Here is a 24801-nt window from a genome sequence, read left to right on the forward strand (position 1 = left end):
TACTTATAATATTTAAAACAAAATTATTTTACTTATGTTATGTTTATTTTTAACTGTTTAATTTTTAAATAGAATTTAATAATGAAAATTTTTGTTTATTTAGGCATATAAAGGTGTATGACTCCAATCTACTAATTAATTTACCATATTAATTAAAAACATATTATATAAATATACAATAATTAAGTTCGCTACGTACTTAAAATTACAGTACTTATGAAAACCCGAGTAAAAATTAGTATAATTATTAAAACCGTTTTGCCTTGATTATAAATTATACCTTTTTTAAAAGCAATTTTTAATTTGAAATCCGATTATAATTTACGGACATGAATAATATTAGAAATTAAATTTCCACAAAAAAAATCTTGATAATTGAAGCACTGTGAACAAGTCAACATATCAAAATATTCAAAATACTGGTATATGTATTATTAGTTATTACCATATTATATATCTTTCGTTGTAGTAATTTTTAAAATTCTATGACACTTTGATTGACATTTTTTATACTCTTCGAAAAAATGATGTCTGTTGACTGAAATAGTGGAGGATTTCAAGTTTATTTGTGTTCAATGTCCATCAAATAATTATTGATACAGTTAAAATCAATTGACTCTTGTCCATATTCCGTAGGTAGTAAATTGTATTGTAACCGCCATTAAAAGCGCCGAAGACGGTAACGGTTAAGTCAATTTATTATATTCGTCGAATGACACGTCCGATTACGATTAATTATTATTGGGTTTAAATTACGATTTGTACAAAAGAGCTTTGAAGATAAATAAAAATATAGCCTTCCCTTTTCGCTCAAACTAACTAAAAGATCGAGTGATAAACGGCGACTCGTCTTGATTTATAACACAAGGATACGCGGTTCATTAGTACAGTGGATAACGATTGAAACATCAATCCTGGTATACCATTATAAATTCTCGATATTATCGTTATAGTTTGAGATTCCAATGGCATATTGATAGTTAAGAACAAATGACAGACAACTAGAAATACACATACATTTGAATACATTTATTCAGTGTTTAATTATAATATTATAGACAATAATGTTAGGTAGTGATAAAGATTATTAGAAGTCATTTTTAGAGCTAGAACAATACCATTTGATTCTCTGATATATATCTGATAACTAATCCAATATTTAATTCTAACCCTAAATCGATTTATCGGTTCAAAAATTGACATTTGAAGTACGAAATATAAACACTTAAACATAAGATATAATACATCACAAAATCTTGAATTTTTGTTTACATTCTTTTTAATGCATTTTCTAGTATAACAGTTAAATATTCTATTAGTTTAACTACTTGACTAAAATTAAAACAAAATTATAATTAACAACTAGCTATAGGTACCTACATCATTAAATAATAATTTAAATAAGAACAGTAAAAATAGTAAAATGTTTTGTAATTGTAAGCATATAAATTGTTTGATTAAATTGAGGATATCATTGCTTAAAAATGTATATTTTGTAAATTATCATTTATAAAGTCAAATTATAATCACAAACAGTGTCGTTTCACACGCAGTGACATTGAGTTGTATTTACTGAATGTTTACTAAAAAACATATAAACATTATTATTATTATTATTATTATTATTACTATTAACCTTATATCGGTTTTATTATCGGAGTGGTTCAAAAAAAGAATAGATAGGACCAAATTCGGAAAAAAAGTATTATGCAAGGTATTAATAAAGAATACATTTTTTATTCCAGAATCATTGCATTTTCTCTGAAATTATTTATTTTCTTTTAGTTTCAAAATAAAGTTAAATAAATGTCTTCGATGGTTTTATGGCTTTTACCGAGCCACTCATTCTAATATAAAGCGTAAGGTTCTTTTTAAACTCCTTACAACTCAGGTCGGGGAGTCACCCTAAAACGATGCACAAGCGATAATCTCCCAATCGTGACGAAAATAGCAGTTCAAACGACCTTAGCTGAATACTCCAGAAAGAAGAAACCCTTGTCTTCATGAAATACTTCCTTCAGCAGAGGAGTTCCTGAGTGCCTTTTCCGTTCTTCAAAATATCTTAAAGGTTATCGAGAGTGCACCACGGATTAAAAACATAAAAACATAGATATATATTAAGATACATTTTCTTTTTGTGATGGAGACACAAGCGTGATAAATAAAATAAATACGAGAAAATAATCAAATGTAGTTTTAAGAAATAAAATAACTTATTTACTTTATTGCAGATTATTTTTATCGCGTGAACATTATTTTATGAGTAACATAATAGATAACTAATAAATTGAGATACTTCAATGAATACGGTTCCTTTGATTCCTCGATAGTATAGATAACAGCGTGAAAAGGTGATATATTATTTGGGCACACATGAGTCAAACGAAACCGACTAGTAGGGTCATATCGAATGAGATAGTCAACTAACTTTGAGCTGAAAATTGGTGACTGACAATTTACGAAAATAACTGCATTTAACAAATTAATCAAAATAAAATACACAGATACCTACTGTCGATGAATTAATTATAAATCTTATAGATATGATATGAGAGGCAATTGGATAAGGTTAGGTATAAGTGAGTATATTGGGTTTACTCGAATCGTCTCCGAAAACACCCAGAGGTATTTCGATTGATAAAATGGTCACCTACCTTAGATGTAGAGGTAATTAGTATGCGCCTGTATTTACAAAAAAACCATTTGATTTTTTTTTTTTTTTCAAGTACTTAGTTAAATATTTATAAACAATTTATTTATAGGTTTATACTATACAAAGACATTTTAAAGAAGAGAGCATTTTTTTAAGTCTGTAACATGTTTTGAAGACCAGAAAAAACTTTTTATCACCAACTCGATTCGGCCAGAAATTTCCCAAAGTGTTATTTCTGTTCATCTAAAAATTTAAGTAAAAAAAAAAGTTTATAGACTGAACAAAAGTGCTTTGCAACTTTTTTTAAAATCTTTATTAATTTCGTTAAACGACTCAGTAGTATACAATGTTTAAGCCATAGAAAAATATTATTGTGTGAACAGTATCGTAGAAAAACGACTACTTTATTGAGTGTTATATATCATATTAACGAGTGTTTTATTTTAATTAAACGTCCTGAAATACGATAAACATAGTTCTATCGTAATGATTTTAATTTGGCAAACGACGAACACTCCCCCGAAAATGTGGTTAATGAACATTCATCTTGTCCTGGCATCCAAAATTCACCACACGTCCAATAAAACTCACGCTAAATCACTACATTTTCTTACTAGCATTGCTGCGAGAACGAAAAACAACAAAGCTATCAAAATATTTCTCTTGACATCCTCGGCGCGTTGTCGCGTTTTTTTCGTTAGTATTGAAACAGTTCCAAAAACTCATCGGCCTACTGTGCGCGAACGTGAGGGTTGGAGCGAGCGAGTGCGACTTCAACTAATTTGACGACGGTTACGTCCAACACTGCATCCGAACATCGCACGACCTTATTTATTCCCGACCTGTGCTAAATACCAGAGCCAAGATCAATAACATCCAAAGGGACAAACAAGTCCTGTTCTGTATTGGAAACCGTGGCCAAAAAAACCCGTAGGTAATTATAGAAATCCGATTGATACGAGAATAGAAGGTTCTTTTAATTAGAAAAAAAAAAAAATGCTGACGATCCGAACATCACACATTCACACAATGATTTTTCGAGATTCGAATTATATAAATAGATGAACAATAAACAAGCGCCCGTCAAAATTATTATTTTTTATTCGTACACACCGGTATTTCGTTTCATTAGCGTGTAAAAATGTGTCCTGACATGATAAATATAAAAAAAACTTACAACAAAAAAAAATCATAAAAAATAAATAACGAAACACACTGCCATAAAATATTACACGCGAATGATCACGGGAAGTGGAGAAAAACATCTTAATGCGCTCGTATAAATTGCCGTCAAATAAATGAGGTTAGTGTTTTGTCAACATTGTATATATATGCGAGTGAATATTTTTACATTTTTATATATTTTGTTTTATGTTCGCACTCATACAATCGCGTTAATATTTGTGAGTCAAAGGGTAGGATATATTGCGAGTAAATATTATATTATATATTTTTAATACTGTGCTCAAAAATTAATAGTAGGTAGCCTAAGTTGAGTTACGAAATACATCAATACATTCCAGGAAACTTTGCTGCAGAGTTGTGCAACAGTAATTTAATAACATAACTTATGCTTATATTGTAGACACTCTGATTATAGTCAAGGTATTCACATTTTAGATTCAAAACCAAAGTAGTTTGTATAAAATATATAAGTACTTAATAATAGCATTGATTTTATAATAGATGTATTATAAAATCAATGATAATAGTTAACTTATCATATAATACGTATACTGAAATATTCCGAAACAGCTATAAAATTAACAATATAACGTATTATGTTTAGTTACCTATAGAAGTTATTTTATGTAGAATGACATTCGAAGTATCTATACCTAAGCTTTAATAATAAACCGTACCTACTAAATTAAAATTAATTGAAAAATATTTTAGTTTCTTCATTATTAGGTAGATACTTTTAATTTGTATCATAATAATACGTTTTTGTGACTTTTAAAAAAAAAAAATTATAGAAACTGATTTATAAACAGTAACAAATAAAAAGTAAAAGCACAGAGTCGAATTTAATTGAGCCACATTTTTAAAAAAAATATCATTTTATTATTTATATAATATGATGTAAATATGAGAAATTAATATGTATACATATTCCTATATATTTCATTTAATAGTTAAACACTAAAAAATTACTTATATAATATTGTAATTTGTAAATCTCAATTATAATATGATGTTAATGATTTCCGAGCGCAGTTAATTTAATGTATTTTCTTATGTGTAAAATAAATGTCATGCAATGTGTTTACATAAAACATTGTACATTGTTGGAATACATAAAAATAAACGTTCGGCAATTTCTATTGTTGTTTTTGTTTTAGGCACAATAAACGAATTGCGTACAATAAAATCCTTTTTAATTGTAGTACATGATTGTCACAGAGGCATGCTAAAAACGGCGTTTTGATGGTTTGGGATTGCAGAGCATAAACAAAAAGTATAAGCTCGTGATAAACGAACGAAGATTTAAATAATAACGCGTCACATTAAAGAAGTACATACATACATACATAGGTACAAACATATATACATACATGTAAAAATATAATATTTTTATATTACATACTTTGTGTGCGTGTTTACCGATATACGAAAAACAAAAACGTACCTTTTTTTTATACTTTAACCTTAGGATTTAACGAGAAAATATTTTAGGTCCGCTTCGTTCGTTGACTATAATCTCGCGTTTCATGCCTTTTATCGAACGCTTTTAGCCAACGATAGTCCCGTGCCACTGTTGATAAAATATTATATTCCCGTTGTCCTGTAGCTCCAATATTATATATATATATATATATATATATTATCGGATTGGTCTTCTTCGGAAGCTGACAAAAAGAAAGGAGAAATAAAATGACCAGAGCGAGCAGACTTTAGAGATAATAAAGTATCGATTAGGAATGAGAAGAAACATAGAACCAGACTTTTTTATGTCTGTTTATTTAAGCCTGTACTTTTATTTCGGGTGGGTCACCCGTCCACCGCGATATACAGGCTGGGGGAAGTCTGACCATATAACGGGAGAACATAAAACAAATGTATAAACCGATGGCCACGGAGACGAGCGGACGAAAAGAAAAAGGTATAAAACATATATACAATACAGCCAATTCCCACGCATTATTTACTTGGGTTACCCATTTAAGTCCCTGTTGTCGACGAAATATATACGTTTGAAAAATGCGCGTAAGAGCATTACTTACAATCGAAATAAAACGATATCCACCATGAGGATATATTATATTATAGTCGGGTATTAAGTACTTAAGCTATTTAATTACCTACGAAACAATTGGTAAGTAACTCCGTATAATCGTTATAAATTATAATCATATTATATGCATTCTTTATGACGGAAAGAAAAAAATAATAGAATCTATGAACACATATTAATATATTATGTACTTGCTAAATTCGAAAATCGAATATAGTCCACAAATAAAATAATATGACGTACAAAATTTAACAACACAATAAATTGTACAGGTCAGGTTAGGTTAGGTAATAGGTGGACTGGATTTTTTTTATTCGTTTCGATTAATTAAAATAAAACCGTATTATACGAACTCTGTCGGATAATGTTATGATACGATGCAAACAGAGAGAAACACTGTTTTTTTTCAATTTATACCAATTAGACTAGAATGCAGTATGATATATTACATATGGTGTTGTATTCATGTTAACCGATATAATTAATACAGTCAGTTCGTTAAAAGATTAAATTATAGTAGGTACTATTGCATAATAAAATGATCATTGATAATGCACCCATATCCACGATAGAATATAAAGTGCACATATGCATTGTATTACACACATTAATAAATAATAATTCAAGTATTTATAGCAAATCGCGAAAATAATGTATTACATATTATTATATGTAAACATTTTTGTTTTTCATATAATGAACAACAATATTAAAACGACCATATTTCAAGTTGGAAGTTTATAAATATATTTACATTAGGTATATGTTTTTAGTGTATAAAAAAATCTATGCTACGAAATATTTCAAATACGTGCATTAATCCGCGACAAATACAAAAATAAAATATGCTATAACTATTCTAATTATTTATTTTACACTCCTGTGAATATTAATAATGAACAATTAAAATCGACATGTTTGGCTGATATTTAAATATTTAATGCAAACATAATTTTTCATATGATTCAATGCTAAAAAAATGTTGACAATACATTAATCAAAACTTTTCTGAATTTATAAATAAAAAATAATAATCATTATTATAACCAACGAGCGTGATAGGCAGATGTGTTAATAAACTTTTCGCTCGATACTGTATTACTAGGTATGCCTTTTTTCATATTTTTTCTGTAATGTTTTCACCGCCCCCTGCGTACAACGAATCATTTAGCCATACATAAAGCCAGAGAATTTAATCTGTCCAACTGGAATTCAGCTGGCCACGAAAATCATAATTTAACTCAAAATTAAACTACACCTAACCTCATAATTTTTGTAAGTTGATTAGGTTACGAAATGGGCACGATAAAATATAGTTAAGCCACGTCGTTATTTCTATATTACGTTTCTTTAAGGTACCTATAAATACAAAGGATGTACACAAATTCCAAAAGCTTTGGTCTACTATTGCTTCAAACTCCTAACTCGACACTACGATTGAATGGTTGAAATGTCTGCTCACAACTTTCTCAAACCACTACGCCATAGGATCGTAGTAATGTGATTTGCTCGTTCTATATATCATACGTAACATCGTGTAATCTTGTTGATACTAGTCCGTTACCGTTTATATACAACTAACCTATGATAGGAACTGTGATATATTGTTTCTGGAAACGATTGAGTCGCAATTCGTAGAAAGAGACTAGGGTTTGAGATTTATGTGTTTCAATAGAGACGAGTGGATTTCGAATATTCCACATTACTTTGGAAATATTTTAGGGGTATTTCAGACCCTCGGGGTATATATTTCAGGCATCTCATATCCCTATCCCCCGCCTAGTGACCTCGCCGATGGCCAGTAATACATGATATCGACTTGTAGTCGCAGTTACTACAAAATATATACAGTTAGGACACTACCACGCGAAAACCGAACGATTTAAATCGCATATAAAATAAGACATTATAATATTATATTACACGGGCTCAGCACTATAAAACAGTTTTACAAGAGAATCGCGTTTAACACTAGCACCTTTTTAATTTGTCCAGTCCCAAACCCCGGTGCATCTGAAAACGTCACCATACAATAATATACTATCACAACGTAATAATATTCGTAATAAACAGCGTCGTCGCGTCGAAACGTGTGAACAATGGCAAATCAATTGCACGCTGCACACACGACATCGCGCAGTATATCATCCTGACCACACTGGGCGGCGTGTGTGTGTGTGTGTGTGTGTGTGTGTGTGTGTGTGTGTGTGTGTAGATATTACTATGTACGGTTTTGTTTTATTCCCAAGACGAACAGAGGGTCGCCATCAATTGCATGCACACTCGTGCGCCTCAAACTATACATATATGTATTATAATAATATAGTCCTGCACCCGCATGGCAGCATGGCGGCAACCTTACGCCCACACGACCGCGCGGAGCTCACTCTCTTCTCGGGTTAGTTGTCATTCGTATGCGACGCACACACACACACACACACACACATATATATAATACGATAGTGTTAGGTATTATATCCCACAACAATCCATCTTCTCCGACTAATATTCTGCAGCGAGACGATCTTTGTCCGTTGACCGACGACGAGATAATTCCACCGATAATACCTATATACGGTGCGGCAACGAGCGTGCAGTATACATCATATGTGTGCGTCGTGTGAAACGTACAATAGTAGCGGCAGAGTGTATGTGTGTAAACTCTGTACATTGTATATAAACCTACTATGTATGCGTATATATATATAATATATATGTTGTATATTTTAATAGAAAGTTCGCCGGAAACATGTTGTGTAGGACCACATTGCGCGGAGCCGTGACGTCTCCGAACTCGATCCATCAATCGGTAGACCACGGCGTTTGTGTACATTACAGAGTTTTATCGATGGACAGCGATCCGAAGACAAACGGAAATCTTAAATTTGCTTAATGTGTTTACAACGGAACAGTGTACATATTATTATGTACGAGTAAATATGATGTAAATATGATAGGGGCCAAGGAAAACCGTATAGTACCACGCGTTCGAACGAAGTTATTTTGTTTTCGCGTTGCAGAGGAGACAATTTTTTTTGCAGCTTGGACACAAGTTCCACGCGGCCCCGATATTACTATTGAACAACACCCTCCCACCGCCGCTCGGGACAGACTGTTTACAGACCTATAAACCTATATTATATATGACCTCTTTGGCTTTTTAGTGATGATCATCAATTATATACATAATGATTCGGTAATATTTATATTTTTTTTATAACTACATTACTCCTATATATCATAATAGTCGCAGTTATTGTAGTAAAAAAATGTAAGACACCCACATGCACTAATTTTTTGAGCGCTTGGCACTCGTAGTTGTAGCTCTCGACGAGGACGGCGTCGTCAAGTCGTATCTCTTCGCTCAGAAAAATAATATAATATCTCGAGTTAAAAAAAAACCCGGCAGACGAGTATGTAACAGCTATAAATCTAAACACGTTCGCACACACACTTATTCGGTTTCACTATTTACTACCTAGTGCCTATACGCAAGTTTCGTTAAGACACCTAGGAACGCGGTAAAGTTAAACTGTCCACACGTTGTCGAGTTGTAATCTTTAAAGTCACCTAAGCTCTGGTTTTCGTTTTCAACACTCGTTCGTATTATATTTTGCTCGTTCAAAGAGAATACAAAAAACGGATGTATAAATTAGTGTGTTATCATATCACGTGAGAACTGAAGAATGGCTTATAACCAACTACGTCATCGTCGGTGGTGCGACTCGCTGTCTGTGACCGGCGGGAGATTTTTATAGATTCTTAGTTCACACCCCCCCCCCCCTCCCATACAGACCAGCCAAAAACGCGGTAACTCATTTTTCACTCCCGGCATCGATACTTCTATAAATGCGCCGGAAAAGACGACCCATATTCCGTTTAACGTGGTAAGGGCTCTACAATACGTCCAGTTTAGTTTTTACGACATCAACCGTGCGAAAAACATCGCGTGTTTACGTAAAAAAAATATATAAATGAAGCCATTCCGATCGTGTTTCCGTTATTGTATAATGTTTAGTTGATTTTCAAACCATAACAAGGAAGTAAAATAAAATTAATTTAAGTAGAGATAAATGCGTTCGATTTCATCGTGTATTTTTTAGCGCTTTTGCGTAGACTAAACAAGGGCCGGGTAGCTGAAACGACAATATAATAATATTCAGTACAGAATATAATATATACCAAAAACAATAGTAAGTAGTTCACCAGACATAAACGTATTGGTAGTTTGTGCTTCCGGAAAAGTTTTTATACGATATTTATACACGCGCGAGTACTATATATGTTTTCCATGCCAAATGCATATTGTGTGAGAAATTATAAAATATTACGATTATATACTCAAACAAGAACGTTAATTTTTTTCAAGCATTATTATACAATGGATTTGTTTCCTATTCGTATTATTAATATTTCTAGTTCATTTCAAATACATGTTTGGCTGTTGTAACAAATAAAAATATATCGTAATGTAAATAGTGAAAAAAAAGTAGTTTTATGTGTAAAAAAAAACTAACAAATTGAATAGTGAAATTGAAAGTAATATAGATAATATACATATATACATAATTTTATGATTACATTATTTTGGTCACAAATGTGAAATCCTATAAAAGCCCAGTTGACACTTATTGAACATTTTTTTATAATATTATTTGAAAGTGCAAGTAAATAATGTACCATATGGTTGCTCATTTTGTTATTTAATCATATTTTCACTACATAGCTCAATTCAAATTATATTTTTAAGTGTCAAAAAATATTTTTTTCAAACTTTTTGTTTGGTCGAATGTGGTATATATAACACCACGCCTCGAAGTCAGATTTGTTCTACATTCACAAAGAATCAAATGTATATTTTGCATTTTCTTTTAGTATTTGACGTATAAATATCTATAATTTAAATCGTCAAATTGCCAAAATTAATATCGTTTTTCTGAAAGCGGAGTAAATGTGTGTACACATGTATATATTGATATGTCGATATTATGATTCGTTTGACACGTTGTATTAACGAAAACGTTTATGACCTTTACACTGAAGTTTAGCGTAAACAAAATATACTATTACTGATAAATGATAATAATAATAATAATAATAATAATAATAATGCTGGTTTAACAACATAATAATAAGCGCATTAACCTCGATGTTGCGGTTATTAATCGTAAGCAATTCCTACACAATATAATATATATATTAGGTATATAGTATGGAACGCGTTGTTTTCAGTCGGCGACGAGGTATAAAGTTATAAGTAAATTAGCATTAGGATGCGCAGGCTTATCGAACGATGGAAATATCCCTTGCGAGGGTAGGTACTCTCAAAACACGTTTTGGTTGAAAACTACGTGTAGATTATATTTAATTGGTAATATCATATATGAACCAAATAATATCATCTTGCCGTTGCCCTTTCTAAACTAGCACGTCTCAATAGAGATCATGCTACCAGATATTTTTGTTTTATAAAAGTCCAATATCATAAATTATAACTACCTGTTATGGTGTTACAGAACGGGTTGAAATATTTGTATTCTATTTTATAATCAAATCTACGATACAGCATCATCTCAGAGTTGGCTTTAATAAATTAATAATCTTGCACGACGAGGATAACATCCCATCATGCGTGATTTACCCGTTGGAAAAATGTTAAAGAAATATTACCAACTTTGATCGTTGGGGATTAATGGTTTCAGTCAGTGAGATTAACGTTGGGGTTTGATGTTTACACAACTCACTGTAATGGAGTTCAAATTGATATTTAACAAATAATTGCGCGAAACTTATCAAAACCGAAAGATTAAGGCTGTTGTTATTAAATATCACGGTTGATTATGATGATATTGATCCTATAGTATTGTTTTTGTTATAATTTATTACAATGACGTAGTAGCTATAATAAAATATTTTTAATTATTTAACTGTAGTTTTGGCCAATGATATCGAAATGGTTCACAATTTCATACATGCGTTTCGTATACTGATTTATAATAGCTGGGGGAACGTACACGCCCCTTATATTGATTACCCTAAGCGACACCCCCTCCCACCGCCATCACCACAAAGTTAGCACTACTTGGCAACAACCCCGAAACATCCACTCTTTCCGCACTGATAAACACACACTTAATACATATAAACATACAAATTATTATATTGTACAATATTACTCTCTTTCTGCCTATTAAATGTATCTGCATATTGTTTACACACTACATTTTGGTTTTTAATCGAAAACTCCGGGCTACAACCACTACATACTTGCACTTTAATAACGTATCATTTTAACTATTTGGATTTAACGCAACAAAAGCAAACCTACCTAAAGAGTTTATCTGGGATTGTCTACAAAAATCATTATTATTACTGCTCTAAAACGGACTTTAATACACAAACACGTCTGCAATATATATATATATATATATGCTTATATTAGTTGGTTTTTCTCTTCCACTCTATCTCTCGCACTCGTATTACACTATACTAGTCTAGCTATTTGTTTGTAATGAAAATCATGCTGCAAATACGCCAGACGGGTTTAATTTAATAATGGGATATATCTATATACCTAGTAAAAAGTAATCACGATACGCATCGCACAACGATATTATTTTTTCATTCAATTTTTTTTCCACGTACAATGAAATGGTTATCACTTTGAATTTACTTTAATAAATAGCTTTGAAATATTTTCGAAAGACAACGTTCAGAAATGTATTTCTGCATAGAACGCCTTTGAAAATTGGAATTACCTTAAATGTTGAACAATACAATCAATAAGTAAAACATAACGTTTAAATAGTCAACAGACAGCCATAATCAATAGAAAACGTTTGTCTAAAACGTTAAACCAAAGAAAGCCGTGCACTTTAACGGGAAATGTTTTTAATTAACAATAATTTATCTCAGATATAGTTCAATATTAAATCTTTTACACTTATATATTGTATAAGTGGGTAATAACTTATAAGTAATATAGCTATAATAAGCTATTATCTATAATAAATCAATAGCAGACACAGTCATTATAATACACCTATATATTAAGAAATAAAGAAAAAATATAAATAATATGTGACAAAATTTTCAAAACACATAAAGTTCAAGAAAAAAAATGCTTAACAATAAATAAAATACACACAGAGATAAATTCAAAACGCCAGACGTCTCATCAATGGATATTAGATCTATTAAACGTCGACACTTGAAAGTGATCAACAGAAAATACAAAAACAGTATAGTGGCGTCGAGCTTCGTAAAAGCAATAATATATAGATACTACTACTACTATATAGTATAATATAGTAAATGAAAGCTGTCAATGTATACAGAGTCGACAAGAGTGGCGAAGATAAATGAAATGACATATTAACATTAAAAAGTCTGAGAGAAAAAAACCACTACTTTAAAAAATAGGATTTAAGTTAGATTATATATTGATTGAAGGATGCAAACTAATTTTAAACAAATTGGCACGATCAAAAATATTACATTAAAAATCTAATAAAATGCTTTTAGTCAAATGATTGGAGGTAAAAAAAAGTTTAAGATTCAAAATAAAATCCGCCTCAATGAATGAGATGACAACTTCTACAATGCAAATAAAGTTTGCCAATCAAGAAAACCAACGCGCAGTACAAGTTTATTGAATATTAGTTGAGCACTTATTACTGCACTACTGTATATACATGATACGTTTCATGTAGTTACTGTTTACCTAGCAATCTATCAACTTTAAAATTGATTAAATATATAAGGAACCCACCGTAAAATAGATTTACTTGAGGTTCATGAATAATTAATGTGTATAATAATACAATTATTATGTAGGTATATGTAAAACTGTCTTTTTTTTTAAATTTATAAAATGAAAGTCCTGCTCTAAAAACTTTTAAATATTTCATTTATACCTCTTTGTTTCAATCATTACAACTATAATATTTTTGTTGAGAGGTTTATCATTATTTAAAAACATAAATATTTTATTAAAATATAGTAATTAAGACATTACATTTTTTTTTTCTTCAACATATTTTATAACGTAACATAAAATACAATAATAAAACTAAGATTTTAAATTTTGGAAATTCTCCAAATTTGATTTTTCTGAAATTAAAATTTAAGTAATTTAAAAATATTTTGAGTAAATATAATTATTCGTAATAAATTTCCGATTATATTGACTAGTTAATGATCAAAATATACTAATATTGCTGAACAAACAAATTACTGAATATGTATATACAAAAAAAATATATATATAAACTGTTAACTACGATATATGAAAATCGAAAAAAAAACGAATTTAAGTTACAAACTTGATTCGAAGGTAATTTGCAGTTTGTGAGGTAAATTATATATATAAAAAAAAAAAATTCCTAAAAATTATGGAGATCGTAACCACCAGTCATATTTCAATTTACTTATATACAATATAATATAATATAATAAATATAGTACGAAAGAACTAAATTTAAAAATAATGGAAAAGGGGTATAATATTTCACCCAGGACTTGTGTTCGAGCACAAACAACAACGGTTTAACAATACTACAGGAACCACACGAGAATCTAATTTCAATCAAAACGAGTATATAGTTGATGACGGATTTCAATCGACGGTTAACTGAATAGCGTAGGTTCGAGAAAAAAAAAGCAAAACTGTGCGATGTATTAACAGATACGGATCGAGTGCGATGAAATATGACACATATATAATATATTTATTTATATACACACGCATTTTTATACTGGAATCAACACTCAATTATTCATTTAAGATTATCATGACTAGTATACATATATATATATATATATATATATGTCGATGATAGTAAAGCGATGCTATCAGTGAAAAGAATTATCCACGGGTGTAAGGAGGACAAAGGTCGAATTTCAATGGCTGTCTAAAACGGAAATCGGAAATAGGCCGCGAGCGCGATGTGCAATATCGCGAGCTCCACGAGTATTTCCCGGGATATGGAGACGAGCGTCCACCACGCCCATGTATAGTAACGCCGCCGAACGCCACCCCCCTCTCTGCTTTCCGGGTACGACCACCCCCGCAAAGTTTGGTTCCCCCTCCCCCCTACCCCTATACGCCGCGAGGGATAACTTCCGTGATACTTAAAGGGCCGTTCCGATGTTTTGTACACCTATATATATATATATATATATATATATTATAATATAAACGTATAAAACTGTACACGTATAAAATGCGTGAGCATTCGTGCACCGTGCATGCGCGTAACATCCCCTTTTGCGCATAACCATATTTTTGTAAATACGAATTTATCGTTATTATTATTACACATTATGTAAGTATCGAGCTTACGATCTCCGTTACCGCATAGCGCCACGGCACACCGCGTATAATTATATATAGTAGTAAGTACGTGTGCGAGCGACCGTTGGAAATACTTTCTTGTCCTCCTGCTCTTATTAGTTATTACCTACCCCATCGTATTCGTAGCATAATAAATAATATTTATTGGTAGGCACTTGTTTGCTATCGTACCGCCACTGCAACGCCTTATAAAATGTATATCAACCCGCCGACAGGTGACCAGACGCGCAAATAAACACAACAAAATAAGAACATTTCGTTAAGATATTATTAAATGTCACATCACATTGTTTTACTTTGTAATAAACATTTATCAAAAATTAAATGGCAATTTATATTTTCGTATGGCGGAGAATAACAACTCATCAAAATATATGTTTAACAATATCTTCTAACAATTTAATAAAATAACTGTGCAATTGGAACTATACGCATACGACTACGATGAACAACTTCAAATATTATAAAAAATATTTACCATCATCCCCGCTAATAAATCACCATATTATATACTAGAGACTAACCTACACATAAAACATCAATCATGAATATTGCAATTTTAGATTGTGGTCTGCTGACGTAAATTTCCAGGTGGCGGGATGATACATTTTATACCGCTCGGTGACGGGGCGATAACATACAGCAATAACAATACCTACACAGATATTTAATAAATTAATATACATGTTCAACGTGTGCATGTACCTACACCAGGAAGTTTTGGAACGATTTCATATGAGACGGGAAAAACGAAATGTAACTGTGGCGCAATTTTCTTTAGTTTCTTTTTTTCTTGCCCGAGAAACAGAAAACTTTTTCACTCAATATTCGATAAAACCAAGTAAATAAAACATGAAAAACGGAAAATACGTTAAGTATCGTAGCGTAGTAACAGCACCAGAAGTTACGGCAATAACAACAACAAATAATGGTACACTATTGATTCACAAAGTAAATTCCGAGAAATCACCAGAAACAAAGAAAATACTAATTGCTTATACCGCGTTTAATTATTAAAACAAATAACCAACTATATATTATGTTCTCAATCGAATGGAATATTAGCCGCCAAACCGTTTTGTTCCATTAATACTTAAACGGACCAAAAATCTTTGGTACGAATATATATGTGTGTAATGACAAATGAGTTCACGTTAAATATACCTCAGTATCCAGTCCAGTGGTAAAACATTTAAACGAAATAAACATTTACATCTGATTTAAATTAATTTTGAGTATAGGCGAAGTATAAGACGTTACTAACATTAGAGAAATGAAATATTTTCAATAAACCAACGTATTCCGAATACTTAAAAACCCAACTACAGTGAATTAATATTTAATATATTAATACTTCATACTTATCAGGTTGGCCTTTATAATTTGTATTCTTTATAACTGAACCTTATTCACACGGTCATATAATTGGTTTGCGAAACCCATAAACAATTGAACAGTTGACTGGATTGTGAAATTAATTTACCGTGTGTTCGTGTCACATTTCGAACCACCTCGTTTAGAAATCAATACCAGATAATAAAATAATACTTAAAATTGAATAAGTTTATTATTATTTTGATGAATAATTATTGAAAATTGCATTATGTGTACGCTAGGTATAGTTATACATCCGAATAATATAGGAAATTAAGGTTTTTAAAATTATTATCATTATTATATCATAAAAGGGTCCAAACCATTTCAAAATCTACGCACTACACAGTATACCTACATATTATGATATTAGGTATAAAGTAATGTACACCTATTCGTATGAACGTTTAGTTATGTATATATATATGTATTAAAGTTGTAAACAAACATAAACAATATTCGATAGCAACGATTCTGTTTGGAGCTGGGTGAAAAGCGCACATTATCTGAACTTTCTTTGGAGATCGTTAATAGACGTTATTGAAACAAATCAAGAAAATTACTATACAGGTCCCGCCTTATGAAGTACCATGAATGGTACTACGGTAGTACCCTATTATAATGCTTTTTATGTAATGTTATTATTTTGTTTTAATGACAGAAATTATTTTTACAAAGATTGTTAATGGGTGCATTATTTTGGTTTTAAGTGCTTGGAAACAATTGATGAAATATAATAAGTATAATGTTATTTCGATAACTCAAATATTAAAATCAAACAAATATTCTAAAAACGAAAACCGCCAGCATTAACCTATAAAGTCTCTGAAGTTGTCTTGATTAAAGTTATTTTAATTTTTTTGTCTCGACCTACATAATGTGTAAGCAACCCTAAATAATTTGTTCACGACCCCTAGGTTGAAAATCGCTGGTTTGAACAACAAAGACATACAATTCTTTTCATCTGAGTATTTGCTTCTTAGAATTTCTTTGTAGGTTAATAATAATAAAAAAAAAAACTGTTATTTACATAAACTCTAAACATTCTAAACCTACAGTACCGATTAACATTTAAACTCATTTATTCATCACGGTCCTCTGACCTGATTATAATTTTAGTGGTTGAGCTAAATACTGCACTTTTCAAATTAATTTACAAAAGTGTCGTATACACTGCTCTAATATATGCCAAGCCTAGTATTGCCACAAGCACATACGTATTATCAAAGCTTACAGTTGTATACTACCGACATTTTCAGTTCAAATTGTTCTCAAGCGTAAATGTTCATTTAAATACAATCGTGTATCTATGCAGTCATAATAGTCATTAGAATCGCGTGAAATATAATGTATATTAGGTAATTATAAAATATACTTTAATCACCTATCATAATAATATAATGTATGTCACATAATTATAGGTAACAATGTTGTACGTCATGTGCAATGCGCCTATACATAAATAGTATTATACATTAATATTAATGTATACGATAAGCGGCTGAGAATTTTTTTTTACCAGATCAGCACTATCGTGTTTTGTCATCGTGGACACTGTCGATGATAATCCTATGTATCCAATAACTACGAGTATCGGCAACAACGAAAATGGTCACTGTTATATCCGGGGACGAAATAAAACTCTCGGAACATTAAGGGTATATTATATACGTCACCACGCCATCACTTCAACAACGGTACATAATATAAGTACATAATATGGGTAGGCAGAATTAAACGCACCACGCACGCGCGACACTCGCTTTATGTCTGCGACGACTGAACACGACTGCACGTAGGTTCACTACCTAATTACAACCTACCGTCGCCTGAATTCTACAACTTGATGTTCTCGTGCGGTGACGTACATTCGCAGGTTTTTCGTGTACATATATTATAATATGCAATTATAATATTATATTATATTTGACCCTTGCGCGCGCGCGCGCACACACACACAAACCCGCATACATTAAATAATAATAATGATAATGATAAAAAAAAAAGTATGTTGCGAATATCGATAAACCGGTAAATTGTGAGAGTAGTCGCGGCGATAGTGAGTAAAAATAAAATAATAATAAAAAGTTCGAACTGGTTGTTGCGATACACACGCGGACGATAGTTGTTGTTGTACGCGTGAAAGTGAAATCGTTAACGGAGCAACTCCAGCACTAACGACCTACGTCATTAGAGACACGGGTGGTAAAAAAAAAAAAATAATAATAATAATATTATATAAAATATATCGAATAAAAATTCTCGGATTCTCGTATACGTAAACTCGTATGCGCAAGCGCCAGTGTGTATGTGTGTGTGTGTGTGTGTGTGTGTGTGTGTGTGTTCAACGCGTATTTCATTGAGCCAATATATGGGTATATTATATGGAGCGCCAGAGATGATTTTGCCGGCGGCGGGACGGTAAAACGGCGCCTAGCGATTAATATCAGCTTAAGTCCTCGCTCAGATTTTGAAATTCGATTAAGGGTGTATAATATACTCCGAGGGCGCGAGGGTGGAAAAATCTGGCCGACTTAAATCGTCGTTTATCAAATGCACGCGTGGCGTATATTATTATTATTATTATTATTATTATGACGCGCGGTATACCACGTGCGGCGGAACTTCAGCGGTAATTGTCGAGATTAAATTACTGCAACCAGTAGACGAGTAGTAAACAATGATAATAGCGCATATAGGTGCAGGAAAACGGAAAAATAAATACGAACACGGCGAGCGTGTAGAGCAATATAATCGCTACAAGTATAGGTACACGGATACCTATATGCGATGTTTGGACTTTTTTCCAGTAACAGAATATATAGAGAAACTCGCTGGTATTATTAAATGAAAGAGCTATCTCTTTGGATGTACGACAACTCCCCGAACATTGTTCATGTACAATATATTATTGTTAAGTAAGAAATTGTTATTATTATATATTACTTTAAAATTATCACATTGTATTCACCCTGAAAATTGTGTATTGTATTTATAAATCATTTGCAGGAAGCTTAAACAAAAATGGCATACGCAGTTAACAATAAAAGAAATATACATATATATATTATATGATATAAGTCTTGTAGCGAATAGGCAAATTTCTGTATGTAGTGGCCTCACGTCAGCTGTCGATATTATTATGTTCACTTGTTTCCATACACGGGCTCGATCACTTAATATCGGGAAACGAATAGGTACTTTATAACGTATAACATAATAATACCAATAGTATAACAGTGCACTATACAATATAATAGGTAATTTATAATGATACACCCAGAACATAATATTTTTTTCGGGGGAAGAGGAAGCATTTCATTGCATAATTAGTTTAACGATGTACTTTGAAAACGCATCTAATTACCGTCTATACGCGTCCCATTTATTGAGTTAACCAAAGGTTCACGAGTACGTAAACAACCCTATTAATTTTCTAACCCATACATAGGTGCAGACTTCAATTAATGAGATGACACGTTGTTCAAATGCTACGCCAATTCGACTGACACAGTAAATACAGATTATTCGCGCAGCATTGGACCTATATGTACAAATCATTTTCGGTACAAAGTGAACATTTACAAATTGTTGACGCTTACACGGACATTGGTCCTATCGTAGGTATACATAATATATTTTTAGGACGGAACTAGTAGAATATAGTTATTTCCTTAAAAAGGTCAGCGCGTTAAAATACCCAGGTGGCATGCCTGCAGACGACGACACTGCACGCATAAGAAGAAGTAGTATATTATACGGCAAACTAATACAAAAATAGGTAGGTGAGTAAGGTACGTGGGTAAGTATAGGTATGATTACAGATCAAACACTCGTAGATATGTGATTTATGAGAGATAGATACGGGAAAGTCTAGTTTTTCACACATTAAACGCGTTTACAAGATGATACGATTTTTTTTTTTTTTGATTATCTCTAACAAAACAAATAATATATGATACGACTGTTGTGCTCTGTCAAAATGATTATTATTTCTAGTTGCGCGTGCCGCGTGTGCACGATTTCCACAAAACAACGACACGGTTTAGAGGGTAAAAACCGGGAATTCGCAACAGTTTAAGCACCCCTTTAGTAGGTACCTAACCTACCTACGTAATAATATCATTGAAAAAAAAAAACCACAAAACGACAATATACGCGTAAACGAAAATATAATATATTAAGTCTCGGAACAATCGACTCGCGACTCGGAGGTCGTTGTACCTCGTCGACAATCATAAAAATAATAATATTATGACGTATACGTGTACACCGCCTCGGAGTTACAATTATACGAAAAGCATGACGTTATCTCGAACCCCGCTGTATTATATTGTAAAATAATATATTATTATTTATTTTCAATTACATATATATATATCTATGAATGAGTACAAGACAAAAAGTAATACCTATATATTTTTTACTGCATTATGCACCTATGTGCATTCATTTGGCCGATGACCGTCCGGAAAGAAGAGTATTGTAAAAATAATATATTGACCTTTACTGCGGCTGACACACACCCGTACACGTACACAATGTTGTTTTCTCGAAGTCCGTTAAGAACGCGTAACGATAGAAAAAATAATAATAATAATAGAAATAAAAATAAAAAAAACTCTGACCGACAATACTAGCAATAGCGCAGAGTATATTACTATAGTAGTACACACTAGTAGCCCTCCGAAAAACGTCTACCCCGAAGTTTCATGAATGGCGCTACCCGATAACAGTAAACTTTAACGGCTTACGGTATAGCCCTTCTCTCGAAGACTGTATAATGTATAATAATAATAATAATAATAATATCGTGTGTGTGTATATATATATATTGCACTGCACACACAATCGGCGGCGGTGCGACATAATATAAAAAACGATAAACTCAAATATACTTTTAAAACCCTGCGCGTATGTTCTCCACTGCAACACAAGGCACGTATTATAATATTGAAAAAAATAAAAACGAGGTTATACGACACGACGTTCGAACCGTATAATATTATTATTGTAATATTATGTTCGTTTTAGCACGAGCGACGACGCATAATATATGTGTGCAGCACAGACGAATGTGCGTATATAAGGCATCACCTACGTTTAAGTGTTTTTTTTTTTTTTAAACATTTTTCTAGCAGCGATGTTTGTGTGTACAAATATGGTTTTCGATAGCATGCACGTGCAATAATTATCTGTAGGTTTGGTATACAATATAATATATGTTATTATTACCCATTCTTATAATTATCGCGTGCTCTCAAATACACACCACACGCACAGTACCTATGTACCTATACGGCTATAATATTGCACACGATATACACAATATAACAGCCGTGTAGGTACTTGAGGGGAATAAAAAAAAAATAAAATAAATAACGCGCATGCACGCGGCAGGCCGAATGCAGTAAACGACTTCCGGTAACGCGGAAAACGAAAACGGTTACGATATTGGTAAGCAATAATATTAACGGCGGGTGGTGCGGAGGGCTGACAGAGAAAACTCAAAGACGCTTAACCGATATAGGTCCACTCACTAGTGCGATCTGAGGGTCGTCGTTGTCCAGTTCGTGATAGTACGACTGGTCGCTGCCCCTCCTACTGCCGTTAAAGCACATGATCCTCCGGAAAAGGTCGGACACCGCGGCGCAAAAACCGCATTGTTGTTGCATCACTTCGGCGGCGTGAGTGGTCGGCGTGACGGGCCCGGATTGGCGACGGCGAAAGCTACGACGGCGGTGGAGGTGGCAAGAGTGCACGACAACAACGACAGCGACAACAACAACGACGACGACGACGACGACAACAACAACAACAACAACAACAACAACGACGATGGCGTGGACGACGTCAACACCACCGGCCGACAGCTGCACCAGCAGAAGACGGCCGCCGTCCGGTAGGAACGAGAGTAAAAGTCAGCCGCTGTTGCCACCACCGCCGTCGCCGCCACCGCCGCCGCCGCCGCCTCCGCCTCCGCCGCTACCAACGACACCACCGCTCGGCAATCACTGTCCTAATATAAGGCAGTAGCGCGCTGCAGACTCGCAGTAGACCGTCGTCGTCGCACGTGGAACGGACCGAAACGCACGTGACGCCGGAAGATGATGGAGACGTCGACTGTGTAGGCGACAGCGACGAGGTAGTGCCTAGTCGTATACGACCGGGACGACAGCGGTCGGGCGGTCGACCGATCGGTCGGCGAAACGGGACGGCGGCGGCGAAAATAATATCGTTATCCCGAGTCTATATTATCGCATCCCGTGATGGCAGTCGTGACAGCCGCGGTTGCCGTAACGATCGGATGGGAGCAGGAACAATATGAGCGGAAAAAAATTAATCACAACAGATTGATAACAGAATATAATTTATTATAGGTATTCGAAAAAAAAATATATTATAATAATTATTATTATTACTATTATTATCTATACGCGCGCGTAACTGAGGGCGGCCGGCCGGCGAATAGAGTCACTCCGGCGACGCACGCACACACACACACACTGAGACGGTGGCGGCGGCGGCGGCGGAGGCGCGCGCGCGCGCGCTCGCTCTGTCTCAGTCGCTCACAAGCTCCGTCTCGCTCGTTCGCTCCTTCTCTCGATCTCGCGTCTCTCTCGCTCTGCCGGCGGAACGGGCAAGCTCGCACGCACACGCACCACGTCAAGCACACGCGCGGAGACGATCGGGCGGCGGCGGCGGCGGCGACTATATAGCGAGCGGTAGCGGCGAGCGAGCGGCAGAGCGGCAGCAGCCGGCGAGCACCGTAGCGGACGCGCACAAAACTCTCGCGCACACACGCACGCACACACGCAGCTGCCTGGCGCACACCACCGCGCGCGCACACACACTGCCACTCCCGGTTGTCGGCGCTCTCGCTCGCGCGCGCACGCCGCTCCGGGCCGGGTGGGTGTGGGCCCGCCGCGGCGGCCGCGTTACGGCAGCTACAACTTGTCGTCTGGCCGGCCGGCGCGCGCTCCGATCCCAGTCGGTGACGGGGCAGGGCCGGTCGAGGGGCGCGCGCACGCTCCCGGTGGCGCCCGAAGACTCCACCGCCACCTCGGCTGCAGGTGCCGGTAGCGCACGTGCGGACCGTCGCCGTCGTTCGCTGAAGGTGTGGCGGCGGACCGGCGGAGGCCTTACGTTAATAAAATAATTATATTATTATAATAATACAATAATTGTTATTGTTACTGATTTTTTATTGACGCCCGCGGCCCGGCAGACGGTCAGCGACAAATAATAACACGACACGCTATTATTAGACGATCGTTTATTTGTCATAATAATAATAATAATATAATATAATACCAGTCAAAATCGTCAAGTTTTAACGGTCGGTCAGCAAGCTCTATTTTCTTTTGGTCGGCAGTAGTTTGTTTGTTGTTTTTTTAACAACCGTCTCTGTGTTGGCAGCGTTTTTCGAATTAAACATTTACCAAATCCTTCTCGTGCCTAATTTATTTGCTTAGACCTATCGAAAACGTTCTCATATAATAAAACTGCAGTGCCTGCCTACGTGGCCTTACAGCAATTCGCGTATAATTCAGAATTCAATCCAATTTTAACCGCAAATTAGGTTACCCACCACCTGAGGTTCTGGAAACCTAAACCCTAAATCTATCACTGCTCTACGACCCAAGGGATGAAAAGATTAAGTATAGTATTTCGTGGGATATGTGAAATAGCACTTCCATAATTGGATTTCATTCAAAGTTATAATATGAGTTCATATAGAAATGTAAAATTTATGTCATTCCTATAAAACTCACAACTAGAATTATTTTCATCTTTACACGGCAATAATTCACAATGAATTACCTTAAATTTATACGTTTTCAATGTTTATAACTATAAGATAAAAAAATTAAATTAAAATGAATAGGTATCTTATCTTTTGAAAGATTTAATTTGCAATAATTTAATTGTATTTTAATCTAAAACGAAATTAATAGCAATTAATCAGATATTATTTTTTGTTTCCTGTATTATGAATAAATTATTTTTAATACTTGAAAATATATTATGTAAATAAGGCAACGTGCCAAATCAACAAAAAATGTGTTATAAGACTAATGAGTTTCACATATATATATATACACATTATATACGCGTATTATAGGGTTGGACACAGTATAGGAACCAAGGGGCAATGTCCCACACAGCATACTTGCACCACAC

General features: G+C 33.8%; 1 protein-coding gene across 5 annotated transcripts in view; it reads right to left on the bottom strand.

Annotated features, from left to right (window-relative positions):
• The window catches only part of LOC111041894 (high affinity cAMP-specific 3',5'-cyclic phosphodiesterase 7A-like), a 119522-nt gene that overhangs the window by 58331 nt on the left and 36390 nt on the right, over positions 1 to 24801 (bottom strand). For 2 of the 5 annotated variants that reach the window (XM_022326345.1, XM_022326340.1), the window contains exon 1: positions 22158 to 23463. The exons of 2 other annotated variants lie outside the window; for them this stretch is intronic. In XM_022326345.1, the coding sequence (XP_022182037.1) occupies positions 22158 to 22292 (135 nt within the window). In that variant the 5' untranslated portion in view covers positions 22293 to 23463. Of the gene's footprint in view, positions 1 to 18136; positions 18409 to 22157; positions 23464 to 24801 lie in introns of those variants that run through there. One more of the 5 variants, XM_022326343.1, reaches the window with a different exon arrangement.

Source organism: Myzus persicae, unplaced genomic scaffold, assembly GCF_001856785.1.
Source record: "Myzus persicae strain clone G006 unplaced genomic scaffold, MPER_G0061.0, whole genome shotgun sequence".
Taxonomy (NCBI): Eukaryota; Metazoa; Arthropoda; class Insecta; order Hemiptera; family Aphididae; genus Myzus; species Myzus persicae.